The 16,305-nt window shown below is 45.6% G+C and overlaps 1 protein-coding gene across 3 annotated transcripts in view; it reads right to left on the bottom strand.

Moving 5' to 3' along the window:
- Window positions 1-1,962: 1,962 nt before the first annotated feature.
- AGPAT1 (1-acylglycerol-3-phosphate O-acyltransferase 1) overlaps window positions 1,963-16,305 on the bottom strand; it is a 136,464-nt gene continuing 122,121 nt past the window's right edge. For all 3 annotated transcript variants that reach the window (XM_082263880.1, XM_082263881.1, XM_082263879.1), the window contains exons 7-9: window positions 13,122-13,217; window positions 10,868-10,940; window positions 1,963-2,437 (exon numbers count right to left, since the gene is read on the bottom strand). In XM_082263880.1, coding sequence (XP_082120006.1) covers window positions 2,280-2,437; window positions 10,868-10,940; window positions 13,122-13,217 — 327 coding nt within the window. In that variant the 3' untranslated portion in view covers window positions 1,963-2,279. The remainder of the gene's footprint in view (window positions 2,438-10,867; window positions 10,941-13,121; window positions 13,218-16,305) is intronic.

Raw genomic sequence — 16,305 nt, 5'->3', positions numbered from 1 at the left:
ATTACAGTAAGTATTTCATACATTTTTCCATTTTTTTTTTGTAGGTCTGGTATCATGGCTACCAGAAGACAGAGCTTTATACATTAATCCTTTTTTTTTTTGGGTCTGTTGCAAAGTTTTCTATGTGGAGATCCTGCCAGTAACCACCTTTTATGGTTTAGGCCAACGAAGCTAAGGCGCTGTCTTGCAATTAGCAGCGATGTGGTCAGCTTGCTGTGCACAAGCCTTCATTTGGGCAAATGGTAGGTCTGCACATGACTCGTAGTATTATTCTCAGGAGGTTCAGCTTTGGTACTCTCTATTTTCTTTGGACAAGTTTCCTTAAAAACAGTCACACTCCCACCATCCAACATACTCATTCTGTTCGCAAGACACCTTTGCATGTCATCAAACATTGGCAGAAATAAGACACAGGACACAGACGACCCAGAAAAGTTTGTGCAATGCTACTTCACATTTACAGGACAGGAGATTAATATGCCCCCTCCCGCCCACGCAACATTCCAACCCACGTCATACCCACATGATATCCTCTTCCCCTAATCCACAGTTACGAACACATTGGCACATGTAGTTCTTCCACGCCTCACACTGGTACACAAGAAAGGCGTAGAAAGGGGAGGCAAATATGGACACAAAGAAGGACTTGAGGTGGCTGGAGTGTAACAAAAAAAAAAAATAAACGTGGAAAATCTCAGGCCACAAGACGAGAATCTGGGAAGAGGCGAAAAAGCTGCAGGTCGGCGGTTGTGGAGTGACGAGAGCTTGAGGAGATGGGAAGGCTTCCTGGGGAAGAGGCCACAAGTTGGGCAGAGCAGTTCCATGGTTCTTGCCCCCATGTCAAGTCCATGTCATTTTCTGGAAGGCCATACAGGGCAGGTAATTAGGGCAATGCCAGATTTTCGTACCCTAAGTAACTGACCTATCCAATTCCTGGCAACAGTTGCTTGTAATCGAAAAGAGAAGGTAAAGAGAGAGGGTGAGAAGGCCGCTAGTGGAGGAGGAGACCGTGAAAAGCTGTCAAGGAAAGAGCTGGAGAGACCAGTACTAGCATCCAATAAATAAATAAATATACAGATTTAAGGCACCCCCTCATAAATGAATAAAGAGACTGACTCTGTTGTACTGAAGAACGTCCATCTCCTTCCAAGAAATGGAATGTTATCTGAACAGCTTTCCTTCGTGAACTCGAGTCCCAGCCAGGCACCTTCAAAAATTCCAGTACCGCCATTCCTTCATTGGTCAGATCAAATCTGCAAATCCGGGTTAACCTATGCTTCTTTTCAATGATCCTAAATGATCTTCAATCTTCAGGATGAGGATATTTAAAATGTATTTTGCCATTTTGTCTGCCACCTACCCAACTGCTACATCTTTCCAACATTCTTCTTCAAAAAATGTTTTCGATCATCAGCCTTGTAAAGCGAGCCTTGCATAACAAAAAATACATTCTACCGTTATAGTATACATTGCCCCAGGCTGTGTAAAGTTGGTGAAATGTGAAGTACCTAAAGTGCAAATAATGGTCCCCCCACCCTCTGCAGGTTGCTGGCTGCACCAAAGCTCTGTGCTGAGTTCCTGGTCATGTGATAGCAGTAATTCTCAGCCAAGCTGCAGCGATAATCATTTGTGTCTGATGTCTTAAGGGACGGGGGTGTTCAGAAACTAAGCTCTCTAGGTGTGGTTTGAGACTATACCAATATTGTTGCTCCAGAATGCTCTACTACACAGAAAAATGCCAGGAATATAATGAACTTCTCTTATATAAAGCTAAAATTGAATATGTACATACTTGTTTAATGAAATGTAAGGTCTACTTTAAACTTTGCTCATTAACATTCCTCTGTCAGTTATTGACCCAACGCCATCATATTTTTTTTTTTTAAATGTTGACCTATGAGCCTATCCGCTGCCTTTTATGTCACCCTGCACTATTTTGACCAAATAGAATTTCTTAATTTTTAAGGCTACGGTTTTACAGCCTTTGCTATGGAATGGCATTGCCTATGTCTTCTTTCCTTGGTGGCAGTAGTAGGGAAGATCCAGCTCCATGCTGCTAGTAATGCTGCTTTTCCCACAGTGTTAGCAGTGAAGTTCTTCTTGTGTTCTCCTTAGGTGGCCAAATTCATTCAGCAATGCTCTTTTTACTGTAGGAATTGTTTGCAAATGGTTTTGCTCTCTCTCTCCTCTCCCTCTAGACGGGTCCCTCCTCCTGGCTTCTCCTGAATGGGGGTGTTCCCTGGCCAACAATGACAAGAAAAGGATGGTAGAAGAGGGAATCAGTGTCCACCGCCAGGTTCTTTTCCTGGACGCTCATTTGAGATTTCAGTAAAAGTCTCAAGCATCATCCCTCGGACTTTGTCAGCAAGAGCAGGGACGTCATCAGCGCACAGGCCTTTGGTGGATACACCTGGGAGGATCTGCACTGTACATTTCCCTGAAAGACAAGATGACAGATACAAATTACAGAGGACGACACAATATTGTGTAAGATGACATTATTTGACATCAGCATAAAATTGGTTACTTATTTTCATCCTTTTCCCATCTCAAAGCTTATGATCTCTTAAGCAGGGTACACACTAGTAGAAAATCTGCCGAAAATTCCCGCCCAATGTGAAATCATCCGATTTTCGCCTAGTGTGTACACAACTTTCAGCAGCCGATGCCGACATTTTCAATGAAAAAAAACGGAGGGACAAACACCAAAATATTTTTCGTCCGTCCCCAGACGACCGATTTTCGTTTAATGTGTATGCAGTACGTCCGTGAAAAATCGGATACGAAAGACCGCGCATGATCTGAAGTTGCTGACAACCCGGAAGTCTAGGAACAAATGTGCCAAAAAAAAGAAAAATCGGACGAGAAATTTCGTGAACATTTATGCACTGTCGACTAAAAACGGTAATGAACGCTGAGAAGACAGAGAAAAATCGGAGGATATTTCGTCCGATTTTCGTCAAGTGTGTACGGCCCTTTACAGTCTATTGCAACTACTTCTTGTCAGCATGCCGTTTAGTGATGGCTGCATTGCACTTCTCAAGGCAGGATTCCTGATGTTGACAACAGTGGACCATGTCTGTGTAAGGGGCATCAAATTGGCCACTTATATTTCTAACAGAAGCCCATGTGCCAGCACAAGAGCAAAATTGGGAGCCAGGGACAGAGAATTGTAATCCTATAACAGATAGTGTCTGACCAAGGACGTGTGAGGCAGGATCACTGGGTGTTATTTTAACCGGCTGCCACCAGCCGTATGCATATACACTATATTGTCACAAGTATTGGGATGCCTGCCTTTACAGCCACATGAACTTTGATGGCATCCCAGTCTAATGCCTTGTACACACGCAACGATTATAGGCCGACTGATCGGCCGACTTTTGTCCAGTGTTGTTGTGTTGGTTGAAATGTGCTCTAGACTGCGCACGAATTTTATCGGCCAACAAAAACCAACTTCAGAAGTGATGTCATGTGCTGGTTTACTTTCCGTGTGTTTTTTCTTCTCTGAGCATGCCCAGTCTTGCTCATCAGATTTTTGTCTGCCGAAATCTGTACTGACTGACGGAAAATCGGCCGTTATGTTGACGGCCAACAAAAAGTTTATAGCCTGCACACCAGATTTTTTTCGGGCGAAAAGTCGGAGTCGGTTGTCGAAAGCATCATACTAACAAGCCGAAAATCGGCCGATCGGACGTTGGCCGAAAATTCACGGCCAACTATCGATGCGTGTGTACGGGGCATTAGTCTGTAGGGTTCAATATTGAGTTGGCCCACCCTTTGCAGCTATAACAGCTTCAACTCTTCTGGGAAGGCTGTCCACAAGGTTTAGGAGTGTGTCTATGGGAATGTTTGACCATTCTTCCAGAAGCACATTTATGAGGACAGGCACTAATGTGGATGAGAAGGCCTGGCTCACAGTCTCTGCTCTAATTCATCCCAAAGGTGTTCTATCAGGTTGAGGTCAGGACACTGTACAGGCCAGTCAAGTTCCTCCACCTCAAACCTGCTCCATGTTATTAAAGACCTTATATTGTGCACTGGTGCCCAGTCATGTTGGAACAGGAATGAGCCATCCCAAAACTGTTTCTACAAAGTTGGGAGCATGAAATTGTTCATAATGTCTTGGTATGCTGACACCTTAAGAGTTCTCTTCACTGGAACTAAGGGGCCAAGTCCAACCCCTGAAAAACAACCCCACACCATAATCCCCCCCCTCCATCAAATGATTTGCACAAAGCAAGGACCATAAAGTCCTGACCTCAACCTGTTAGAACACCTTTGGGATGAATTCGAGTGAAGCCAGACCTTCTAGTCCAACATCAGTGCCTGTCCTCTGGAAGAATGGTCAAACATTCCCATAGACACACTCCTAAACCTTGTGGACAGCCTTCCCAGAAGAGTTGAAGCTGTTATAGCTGCAAAGGGTGGGCAGACTCAATATAGAACCCTACGGACTAAGACTGGGATGCCATTAAAGTTCACGTGCGTTTAGAGGCAGCTGTCCCAATACTTTTGACAATATAGTTTATATGGTGTCCTTTCAGTTAATTTCTGACTCTTGTTTTTCTTTCTATTTGTGGCAACCTGCACATGGTATACATTGGTTTGCTGGTGTTTTAATTTCAATATTATATATTTTTCCTTATGGGTCACTGGTGCAAGACGCTATACATTTGCTTTCTTTCTTTTATCTTTTATATTCAACAGAATAAAGATTCTCCTTAAGTCTTCACCTCTTCCTGCTGGTTGTCTAATTTCAGTGCATTTCCCGTTCAACACTGGATGTAAATTTCAAAACAGCATTAGCACTGGAAGAAGAAAACTGGCAGAAGAAACTCAATGCGTTGAACTTCAATTCTACCAGTTGAGCCTGGGCCATGCTTGAAAATCCGACACCCTTCTATTTCTGGTCCTTTAAGCCCCGTACACACGCAACTAATTTCCGCCGACCGGTCGTCCGTCTTTTGTCCAGAGTGGTGTCTGTTGGTTGGAATGTGCCTAGACTGCACACGAATTTTCCCGTACGACAGAATTCTACTTCAGAAATGATGTCATGTGTTGGATTGCTTTCTTTGTGTTCTTTCATCTCTGAGCATGCCCAGTCTTGCTCATAAGATTTTTTCCCATCGAAATCTGTACTGACTGCACGAAAATCGGACGTGTTTTGACGTTTTTTTGAGGACAAAAATTTTATAGCCTGCACACCAGGATTTTTTCGTCCGAAAAGTCAGAGTCGGTTGTCGGAAGCATCATACTAAGAAGCCGAAAATCGGCAGATCGGTTGTCGGACGAAAATTCCCGACCAAATTTCGACTCGTGTGTACAGGGCTTAAGTCGTTCCTTTAGGCTAGAAGACATAGGCTTATCAAACCTGCAGGGGAATCCCTTTTTTCAACCATGGTGCCATCTGGGTTCTTCAATGGTGCCTTGGCAAAAAGGCCTAAAGATTGCCCAAAAATTGCTGACAAGCCGGCCCTATTTTGTTACCCAAAGCCACAGGTTTTTATTGTCCAACATTACAAGCTTAAACACTTTACGGGTCAGCCACCTTCGCCCTAACAACCGATGATGTAACCAGGGCTGTCTTACTGAATGGGCACGCTGGGCAGTTGCCCGGGGGCCCCACCTGCCCAGGGGGCCCCACATGCCCAGCGACCTAACCCCAGCAAAGCATTAGTCCCGACTCCCGTGTGCATCCTGATGCAGAACTTAGCAGGTGGCAAGCACCTGTCGGTCCTGCGCTGCTGTCAGGCAACTTGGGTCATGGAGGGGGAGCCTACAACTGCAGGAATGCCTGTCAGCCTCCATGGAAATAGGCACACACAGGACAGTCGAGTCTGACTCCCGCCTGTGTGTTTGTTCACTGGACCCAGCCGCCAAACTTGGAAGCTGTCATTAGCCTGGAATTACTGTATCAATAAATATCGCCTTATCGATAATTTGCATTTTTATTCTCGTGGGTGATTGTGTAGGCAGGGCCCCAGTGCACTGCATTGCCCGGGGGCCTATAATGCTCTTAAGATGGCACTGGATGTAACAGGCTGATAGATACCCTTCCTTGCACTTCTCCAGTAGCACTGGTCACGTCAGCTAAATGAGGGGGGAAAACGAAGGGAACAGACAAATACCAGAATACTAGTCAGTGCCAGTGTGCAAAGGTATATTTGCATTGTAAAAAATAAATCACCTGTAATGTTGGGTGTCCTATGTGCTTAGATACGGTTGCAATATGTAAAACTATGATTTTATTTATTTCTTTATTTTTACATTTTAGAATGGGGTGCCTTGAGATTGTACAGGATTTTAAAGGGTACCTTAACTAAAAAAGGAGAAACACTGCCCTAGGTCATAGGTATATTTTTTTTCGCATTTAATTATTATAGACAGTGTAGGGGAGAAGCTGAATTTCAGTAACAAACCATGAAGTAATAAAAAAAAAAAGAAAAAAAAAAAAACTGCAAAAAGAATAAAAAAAAAACAAAAACAAAGGAACGTCCAACAAGCACAAGTGACGCAAGAATGCTACTCTTCCTCTCCAAAAAGTCATAGAAACAAAAGAGTGATGGCAGAAAAAGACCCAAGTGGTTCATCCAGTCTGCCCTTTTTTGTTTGTTTGTTTTCTTCTTTTTTTATTTTAACTTTTTTTGTTTGAGTATACTATAGATCTGGGTTTGTCCCAAGCAGGTTTAAATTAATTTACTTTTGACTGACTCACTACCTATGCTGGAAATCTGTCAACAGTAAGCATTTAAACAAGCTTGTGACAAACATTGATCTATACCCACTTACCGACTGCAACACTTATGTATGTATATATATATATATATATATATATATATACACACTGTATATATATACGTTGCAGGTTGCAAGTCGATTACCGGGGTTATGGCTGAAGCTATCAGCCATAAGCTCGGTATTTTTTTTTCAGCCTGCGATTCTTTCTGTGAAACCAGTCCAATCTGCTAATTAGCCGCTGGATCGCTTTCAGAGGTCCCCATGTCCCCCTCCCCCCACACCCTTTGCTGATGTTTCTCGGAATTACCGTTCTTACCGACAAGTTTTTTTTTTTGTCACGATCCAATGGTTTGTGTAGCTGGCCATAGAGATTACCAGAGACCAGATCGTGTCTGATCATCTCTGTGATCTAGACCATCATGGTTGCCTTGTTTAATCTAGAAACCAGAGGGTCCAGCACTGGTGGAACAGTCCACCTTTTTAAGAAGGTACGCCTCATAGGGGTAACGCAGAGTAAAGCGCTTAGGGAGCCCACGGGGGACAATTCTGTCAAAATAGGCAGGGAAATGAAATACCTTTGCCACTCTAGATGACTTGTGAGTGCCAAAGGGAACCTGCGCCTCCGTCGCAGCTGCAGCTGTGTCCTCTATCTTCAGGGTTTCAAGCACAGATAGAATCAGTGCCTCCACCAGCACCTTTTCGTTGCGTGGTTGCAGACGTGGAGGAATCATCCTCACTATCAGAGGATTCCAGGCCCGAGGTTGCAGACCCAGCAGGGTGACCCACGTCCATTGCAGCCAAATCAGATTCAGGATCTGATGAGACAGATGAGGCAGGGGAAGGCGGGGGGCTTTTTCTAGCCTGTCACCCGAAAGCCACCTCCACCCAGGACACAAAGGACTCCAGGACAGCCGTCAGTGCATTGATGAATGGTTGGGACCCGGAGGGCCCCGCAGCCTCAGAGAAGGGATCAGGTGGGGAGATGTGCTCCAAAGACTCCATAAGTCACCAGGGGGACACCACAAAAAGTGTAAAACACTGCAAAGGTACAACCCCCACCACGCTGGGAGCACTATCCGGTCGCCAGGCACAAGCACAAATCGATCCTCAGCAGAGAAGGAGAGGACCCCACCAGACTCACCACCCAGCAGAAACAGGCACATGCGGCCACCAGGATAATCTGCACTATACTTGCAGCGATCAGGACGTGAAAGGATCCAGGAGTCAGCACCAGGAGATGAGGAGGGCCTTCACCACTGAAATTGCCGCCCACAGGACTCCACTGTCATGGCCACCGGTATTTTCAATGGCAAACTACAGCAAAATGGCCGCCACACTACACAAACATGGTCGCCGTGTATAGAAACACACTGGCTACAACAAAATGGCAGTCCCACGCGGCACCCTGAGGCCTACAGGGACCCAGGGGGGAACCCAGGCTTTAAGGACAGATCCAGACAGGGCGGGGGGCCCTGGCAGGAGCCCCCACCGGGTACAACCCCCCCCCCCCCGCACAGTCGATCATCTGGTCGCCGGCGGTGCACCCCCCAACCCCCATTGCCAGCTAGCACCCTGCCCCCACCCCAGGAGGTGGATCAGACCACCCAAACAGCCCCAGCATATGTAGAGGCAGGGGAGGGTGGGGGACATAGAAAGGGGGGGTGCCTGATGGGAAGAAGAGGAACCTGGGGGTCCAACCGTCCCAAGGAGGGGCTCATGTCCACCCCAAAACCGTCCAGGGGGAGAGGAGAGACAGCTACTCACCATACCAGGAACCAGGTGGGCACTGCTCCAGACAGAACCCCTTTTCGTTTTTCTGTCGGGCAGGAGGAACGCTGTGACTCGGGCTGAGAACCAGTCGTATGCGATCTCGCAAGGTGTTTAACTCGCAGGCCAGCCCCCATCCAGTGGGGCTATGTCTCGGCTGACCTAGCGCGGAGCTGAGGTCTGCGCGCTCGCTGGCCAGACTGAGGTAACCCCTGGATCTAGATTATCCAGCCCGTTGCCGAGTCCGGCAGTTGATTGTAGATCTCACAGGAAAAATCCATGAGAAAACGTTTCTGTCTAAAAAGAAAAAAATTGCCAGGACCAAAGATCCCAGCAAGGAACTAGGTCCTTACTCCTGACTAGGCAGAAAAAAACTCTGATGTTCATTGAAGGACACAGCACCCACCCCTCTGTGGAGTTGTAATTCTCCTGACACTAATTGTAACTAAACTGAGTGCCTATAGCAGACAGAAGTAGTATACCCCCTGGGACTGCCCATGGGCATAGCCAGGCTTTTTTTTTGCCTAGTGTGTCCTACTCCTGAAGGGGACAGTAAAACCCAATGGTTAAGAATATCAGAAGCTGTGTCCGTCAATAAACAAAAGAGAAATAATGTTTTTACTTGTAGACAAAAAGTGCCAGGGAAGCCTTAATTGGATAATCAGACAAAAAAAAAGTTAAAAACAAAAAAGGGGCAGATTCGATAGACCACTTAGTTTTTTTCTGCCCTCAACCTACAATGGTTCTATGACTTTCTGAGAATGAGTAATTCTGCCCAGAGCTTGTTATAGACAATTATTTTTTTCTAATCTCTATTTTCTACAAAAATGTTTTTTTTTGCCATATCAGGTATGGTCTGAATCACACTCAACTCCCATGATGCAGCAGAAGCTTTGTGTAGCGTGGGTTGTCAGTCAGGGCACAGACAACATATTTCAGGTTGTCAGATATTGGTCACTTGTTTATCGTCTCTGCTGTTGCAAATAGAGGAGGTAAAACTCCAACCAACTACTTTTATTGATTTGAACACGTGCGCATTTTAACCACTTCAAGACTGAGCCTATTTTTGACACTTTTTGTTTACAAGTTAAAAGCAGTATTTTTTGCTAGAAAACTACTTAGAACCCCCAAACATTATATATATTTTTAGCAAAGACTCTGGAGAATAAAATGGCGGTCATTGCAATATTTTTTGTCACGCGTTATTTGCGAAGTGGTCTTTCAAACGCCATTTTTTTGGGAAAAATTACGAAAAATCACATTTCACTGCATTTCAAAAAAACTAAACAGTAAAGTTAGCCCATTTTTTTTGTATATTGTGAAAGATGATGTCACACCGAGTAAATAGATACCCAACATGTTACGGTTTAAAATTGCGCACACCCGTGGAATAGCGACAAAATACAGTCAATAAAAATCTCCATAGGCGACGCTTTAAATTTTTTTAACGGTTACCAGTTTAGAGTTAGAGTGTAGCTCTTTTTTTTAAATTATTTTTCACGCTCTGACGATCGCGGCGATACCTCACATGTGTGGTTTGAACAGCAATTTAATTTGCGGCACGACTTCCATATACATTTTCTTTCGTGCGCGAGCTAACGGCGACGGCAGCTAAAATTTCCTTTTTTTCTTTTCTATTTATTTTCTTTTCTACTTTATCACAGGTTTTTAAAAAAAAAAAAAATCTGCTCACTTTTATTGCTGTCACAAGCAATGTAAACATCCCTTGTGACAGCAATATGCAGTGACAGGTACTCTTTATGGAGGGATCGGGGTCTAAAAGACCCTAGACCCCTCCACTACACTTCCATGTATTCAAAACGTCGAAAACTGTATTTTTGAATACAGTCACTTTTTGAATCTGCCGCCTTTAGCAGCCGAGTAACCCGGATGTGACGTCATGGACGCCGCCTCCAGGTTACGTCATCGGAGACCCCAACGAAGCTGCATCCGGCTTAGATCGGGACTCCATCCAGCCGGTGGATGTGCCGGCTGGTTGCTCGGGTCTCCCGGTGGGACGGGAGACCCGGGCAGAGCCGCGGAAGGCGGCAGGAGGGGGGGGGGGGGTGTGTCCCCTCCCGCTCTCCGGGGTAACTAACCAGCAGCTCCCGGGTGACATCGGTTGTTACCGCTGGAAAGCCGACCGCTGGTTCTAAACAACGATACTGGGATGATGCCTCTAGCTAGAGGCATCATCCCGGTACAACCACTTAAAGTCAGCCGACGTAGGCCTACGTCAGTTTGCGTTAAGTGGTTAAAAAGCATCCTGCTCTTTTCTGTTAGATCAGACGTCCTTCTAATAGCTTTTCACAAAATATCTCCAAGCCAATGACTTCCTCCCTCCCATCCAGGAGCTCACCTGTCGTAAACTTTTTTTCTTTCTTACTGTAGAAATCCTTATAGGAAGACATGATGATGGGAATAACCGGGACCTGCACATACCAGAAAAAGGATTAGGTGAAAACATAGGAGACTTGAAAGAATAATATATATATAGTATATACACTCATGGACACTTTATTAGGTACAAATGTTCAATTGCGTTGTAACACAAATTGCTAATCAGCCAATCACATGGCAGCGGCTCAATGCATTTAGGCATCTAGATGTGGTATAGACACAACTTGCTGAAGTTCAAACCGGGCATCATAATGGGGAAGAAAGGGGATTTAAGTGACTTTGAACGTGGCATCTATGAACATGGAAATCTATGCCACGAAGAAATAAGGCAGTTCTGAAGGCAAAAGGGGGTCCAACCCGGTACTAGCAAGGTGTACCTAATAAAGTGGCTGGTGAGTGTATATCAGTAAGACAAAGAATGTTTAAACAATACTAAACATGTCATTTTGAGAGTCGGTTCACACTAAGGCGACACGATTCTGCACGACTTCGGGGGCGACTTGTGCATTCCCATGCACCACGACTTCGGAGCGACTTGCAGGGACTTCACATAATGGAAGTCTATGCAAGTCGCTCCGAGGTCGCCCCGAAGTAGTACAGGACCCTTTTTCTAAGTCGGAGCGACTTGTGTCGCTCCTGTTAGAACGGGTCCTGTAGCGGTCAATGGACCGCGAGGGAGCGCGACTTGTCAGGCTGACAAGTCGCGGCAATGTGAACCGGCTCTAAAAATCATTTATAGCCTTTTCCATTTAATTTAATTTATGTACAAGATATTAGAGCGATGGATTTAATCTTTTTTGTCAGTGTTAAAGTTGTATTACCCTTGTTTCTTTGTGTAGCAGGTTTTCCAGGCGTTGGGCCTGAGATGGGTCTGCCATTGTTACTGGTGACACCTTCAGCCCATTTAAGCTGAGTACCCAAGTGTGAGAGTTTAGACAATGATCATTCTGGCATCTTTGGTTTGGTTTATTTATTTGATAATGGGGATGGGAGAAGGGAATGAGTGGGATACTCCTCTGGCTCAACTAGGTAAAACTGGGACACTTTGCAGAAAAATGCCTGTTAGCGTTGTCTTGACGCCAGCTGGATGCCGACCAACGCTTACTGACGCTTGAAGATTGCTTTATACTGAACTGTGCTAGAACATGACTTATAACCCTCGGGTTAGCTCAAAGGATCCTGGACTGTAGTGAAACTTGACTCTTGACACTCTGTTAAGCTCAAAAGTCCTGTGAACAGCTCCCTCCAGCCCTTCACTGGCTAAGGTAGCTCCTTGAAACTGCTTGTGCTGCTGCAACTCTCAACACTGTACACTTAACTCTTCAGGGCCCAACCGCTGGCGCCCTCTCATTAGGCACCCCCTCTGACACTTCAGGGTCCTCTCACTAGGCACCCCCTCTGACACTTTAGGGTTCTCTCACTAGGCACCCCCTTTACCGCTAGCTAGCTCCTGGATCCCTTGGACCTTCACCGGAGTGGTCCCGTCTCAGCTAGGCAGACCCCCAGGGGCAGTTACAGTACTCACAAACTTGGAATGCTCTCCTGAAACTGGGCCCCCCCTCAACTCCGCTGGTCCTCTGCACACCGGATGCTCTCTGCAGCTCAGCTCTCTCTGTATCCTCAGACAAGCCACCCAAGACGCCTGATCCTTCTGACAGGAGGAGAGACAGCCGTACTCTCCCTCCTGGGACTCTGCTTCCCGCCAAAGACGCTACGTCATGCATTCCCCTCAATCTTATACCCACTCCCAGAATCCTGTGCGGCAGAATCTGCCTTTCTGGGGTAGATACAGGCCTGAATGTGCCACCGATTGGGTTTCCTCCACTGCCCTATGAGAACCCTTCTCATGGAGCCAGTGGGGAGACTCCCCAGTCTCAATAGCAACACATGACAGCCCAGCTGAAAATTATGGCCCTGCTGTTAGGCAGCCAAGGTCCACTATGCTTTGCCTAGCACCTACCTTGCAGGGTGCTACATCTGTATAATTTGTGATATAATGTATATGAAGGCAGCCATATTTTCTCATTACCTAAAAAGACTCTACTTTCAGCTTTGCAGTCATAACATAACGGTTGCACATTCCTGTTCCTGCTCATAATGCAGCTCTATAGGTCTCCATGCATGGCTCGATATTCTCTTGTTCAACCCATGGGAAGAAACCCGCCAGCACAGGCCCTTATCATTCACATAGTACCGAGTGACCAGACTCTTACCTGAGCTTGCACAGCCAGGTGAAAGGCTCCTCGTTTAAATGGCAGGAGAGAGCCGCTGTGATTTCTGGTACCCTCTGGGAATACCCAAACACGTACCTGGAAGGAGATGGAAAGGTAGAAGTCATTGTAAGGAATGCTGACACAAATGCATAAACCTTTCTGTTCTCTGGTCTTTCCTCTCAATATCAGACTATATATTCACTTTATTGATCTATCCCAAACTATCTCTGCTGATTAATCACTTAAACTAATATCTCTGAGGTCTATCCCTATTTGTTCTAAAGTGAACCTGTCACACCAAAAAAAAAAAAAAAAAAAAACCTATTAACATCATTGACAGAAACATAGAAAAGTGACAGCAGAAAAATGACCGTGTGGTACATCGAGGCTGCCCAGTTTTTTTTTTTTCTGTTAACTGTAGCACTACTCCCTGGGGAGCTGCTTGAAGCGGGTTCCCCTGGGTTACCTATAGCAACTACTTAGCAATTCAAAGTACTTTAAGCTTTTGGCTCAGTCAGAAAACAGTCAAGGGGATGTGGTTTTTTGTTGGTTTTATTTTAGAACTTGAATAGGAGAAGGGATGAGTGGGATACTCCAATTGGATGAACTATGCACAATTTTAGGACTTCTAACTATGTTGAGTGCGGCAAGGCCGCTGCTTCACCTTGCCACTTTAGTGAAGTATTTGATAAGCGAACTTTATAGTGAATTACTATTCAGGGCCCCGCTTGGCACCCCTTTACCCCTAGTCTTCAGGGTTCTACTTGGCACCCCCTTTACTCTTGCATACTATGCAGAGAAGAGGCTAAGCCTCGAAACGCGTAAGCCTTCACGACTTCAGGGGACGGCTCTCCCTTGGATCTCAATGCTGAGGACTGCGTTCCTTGTGTGATATGCTTTTATCAAGAACTCGTTTGTGAGTATTTTAACTTTTCTTTTTAATAAACCTTCTAAAGGATAATGCACTAGGCCGGTGCGCCCTTGTGTTTGCTTGTTGTTTCCAGACTACCCTGGTCATACAAGGGGCAGCAAGGCCGAAGTTTTTTCCTGGGTGACGTGTCTATAGCTCCAAAAACAGCTGCAAGATCTTAGCTGAGGTGGATAAAAGATTACACCACTCAGAGCGCAGGGAACTGGTGATTCGCACCAAACATTTATGTGCTCATACTGTGTGAGCTGACATTCTATCCTCTGACTTCTCTGGAGTGGTCCCCCTTCCTGGGCGGACCCCTTGGCAAGCCCCCTGGTACTCACGGACACTGTTTTTCCCAAATGACTCCGCCAGCAGCTCCACCATCAGATTTCCATGATCCTTCAGGCTCAGCTCCACACCTGACTCACTAGGTCGACTGCCTGTGACCACCTTCCTCAGACAGCAGGAGGAGAGACAGCCGTCACCCTCCTCCTGGGACTCTACTTCCCGCCAAAGACACCATGTCACATGTGCCCTTGGCTTTTATGGTCAATCCCAGGATGCACTGCGTTAGTGCCCTCCAACTGGAACTGCCACAAAAGCCACTTTGCCACTGGCCAGGATTCCTCCACTGTCCAACAGGCCCCCCTTTGGATGCAGTTGGGACACTCCCTCAGACCAAGTGACTCACACCTGGACACATGCAACAGGCATAACTAACAGATCAGGCTCCCCTGATAATAATCCTTTTTCCTAGCACCTATCTAGGAGGGTGCTACATAACTTTGTCTGTGTATACTGTAGATATACTGTGTCCCAAGCATATTTAAAGCCATTTACTGTTGACTGGCTCACTATCGCTGCTGGAAATTTATTCCAAGCATCAACTACCCTTTCAGTAAATCAATACTTTCTAAGATCAGTTTTGAACTTTTCTCCAGTTAGATTAAGGTCATGTCCCTGTATTCTTGATTTTGGTTATTGAAAATACTGCCCTCTTAAACCTTATTCACTCCCTGTATGTGTTTGAAGGTTTCAATCACGTCTCCCCTTTAGTGTAGAAGAAAGAGCGGGACTTTCACGATGTTGACTACCCCATTCAGTAAAATTCAAGATGCATCAATCATAAAAACTATTACTTTATTCATTTCAAATAAAAATATTGTGCCAGTAGTCACAAATAAAATCAATACAAAAGATTATTGTACAAAATATTGAACTTTGAAATATCGACTTTCTGTGGGGGCACCTGATAAAGAGGAGTAGCCAAGAGCGCCGCTGGGGGAACCCCAGGAGAGGAGAATCGGGGCTGTTCTGTGCAAAACCCTTGCACAGATCAGGTAAGTGTAACATGTTTGTTATTTTTATTTTAAAAAATCTGAACCTTTACAACCCATTTCAGTCCTAGCTTGTACAACGTTTATATTGGATCATTATGTAGAACTGTATCAAATGCCTTGCTGAAATCAAGATATGCTATGTTCCCAACACCACCCTGTTCCAAAACTTTGGTAAGATATTCAAAAAATTCAGTCAGATTAGCCTGACATTATCTGTCCTCAGTAAAGCCAGGATGATTTGGGTGCAACAAGTTGTGTATTTTTAAGTGATCAAAGATCCTTCTTTTCTGGAGTGATTCCATTAACCACTTGCCGACCGCCGCACGACTATCTACGTGGGCGGTCAGCCCCTCACAGGCAAAGTGACGTAGGGCTACGTCACTAGCTTGTGAGGGTCTAGGGAGCGAGCGCGCGCCGCCGGAGGCGCGCTCCCGCTCCCGCGTGGTCACGGACCCCCCCGCGCGTGTGACCGGCGGACCCGATCGCCGCCAGCCACTCTGCGATCGGCAGGGGAGAGGGAGAAAGTCAGGCAGCTTGTGTAAACAAGCTGCCTGTCATTCTCCTCTCTGTATGAGAGATGATCACATGGATCTACTATGTAGATCCGTTGATCACTCTGCATACAGTTGAAGCCACAGCCAATCACAGTTAGAATCACGCCCCTAGGGACACACACAGCCCCTCCCTCTCAAATAAAGTTAACCCCTTCACTACCAGTGTATTTTTACAGTAACAGTGCATATATATAGCACTGATTACTGTAGAAATGTCACTGGTAACCCCAAAAGTGTCAAAAATGTCAGTCAAGGGTCCGATCTGTCCGCCGCAATGTCGCAGTACCGCAAAAAAAATCGCAGATCGCCGCCATTACGTGTTAAAAAAAAAACAACAAAAATGACAAAAATCTTTCCCTTTGTTAGTAAACGCAATA

The sequence above is a fragment of the Pelophylax lessonae genome (genome assembly GCF_965119305.1).
Source record: "Pelophylax lessonae genome assembly, chromosome: 7".
NCBI lineage: Eukaryota > Metazoa > Chordata > Amphibia > Anura > Ranidae > Pelophylax > Pelophylax lessonae.
The sequence above is the reverse complement of the archived record's forward strand: the minus strand, read 5'-3'. Positions and strand labels throughout refer to the sequence as shown.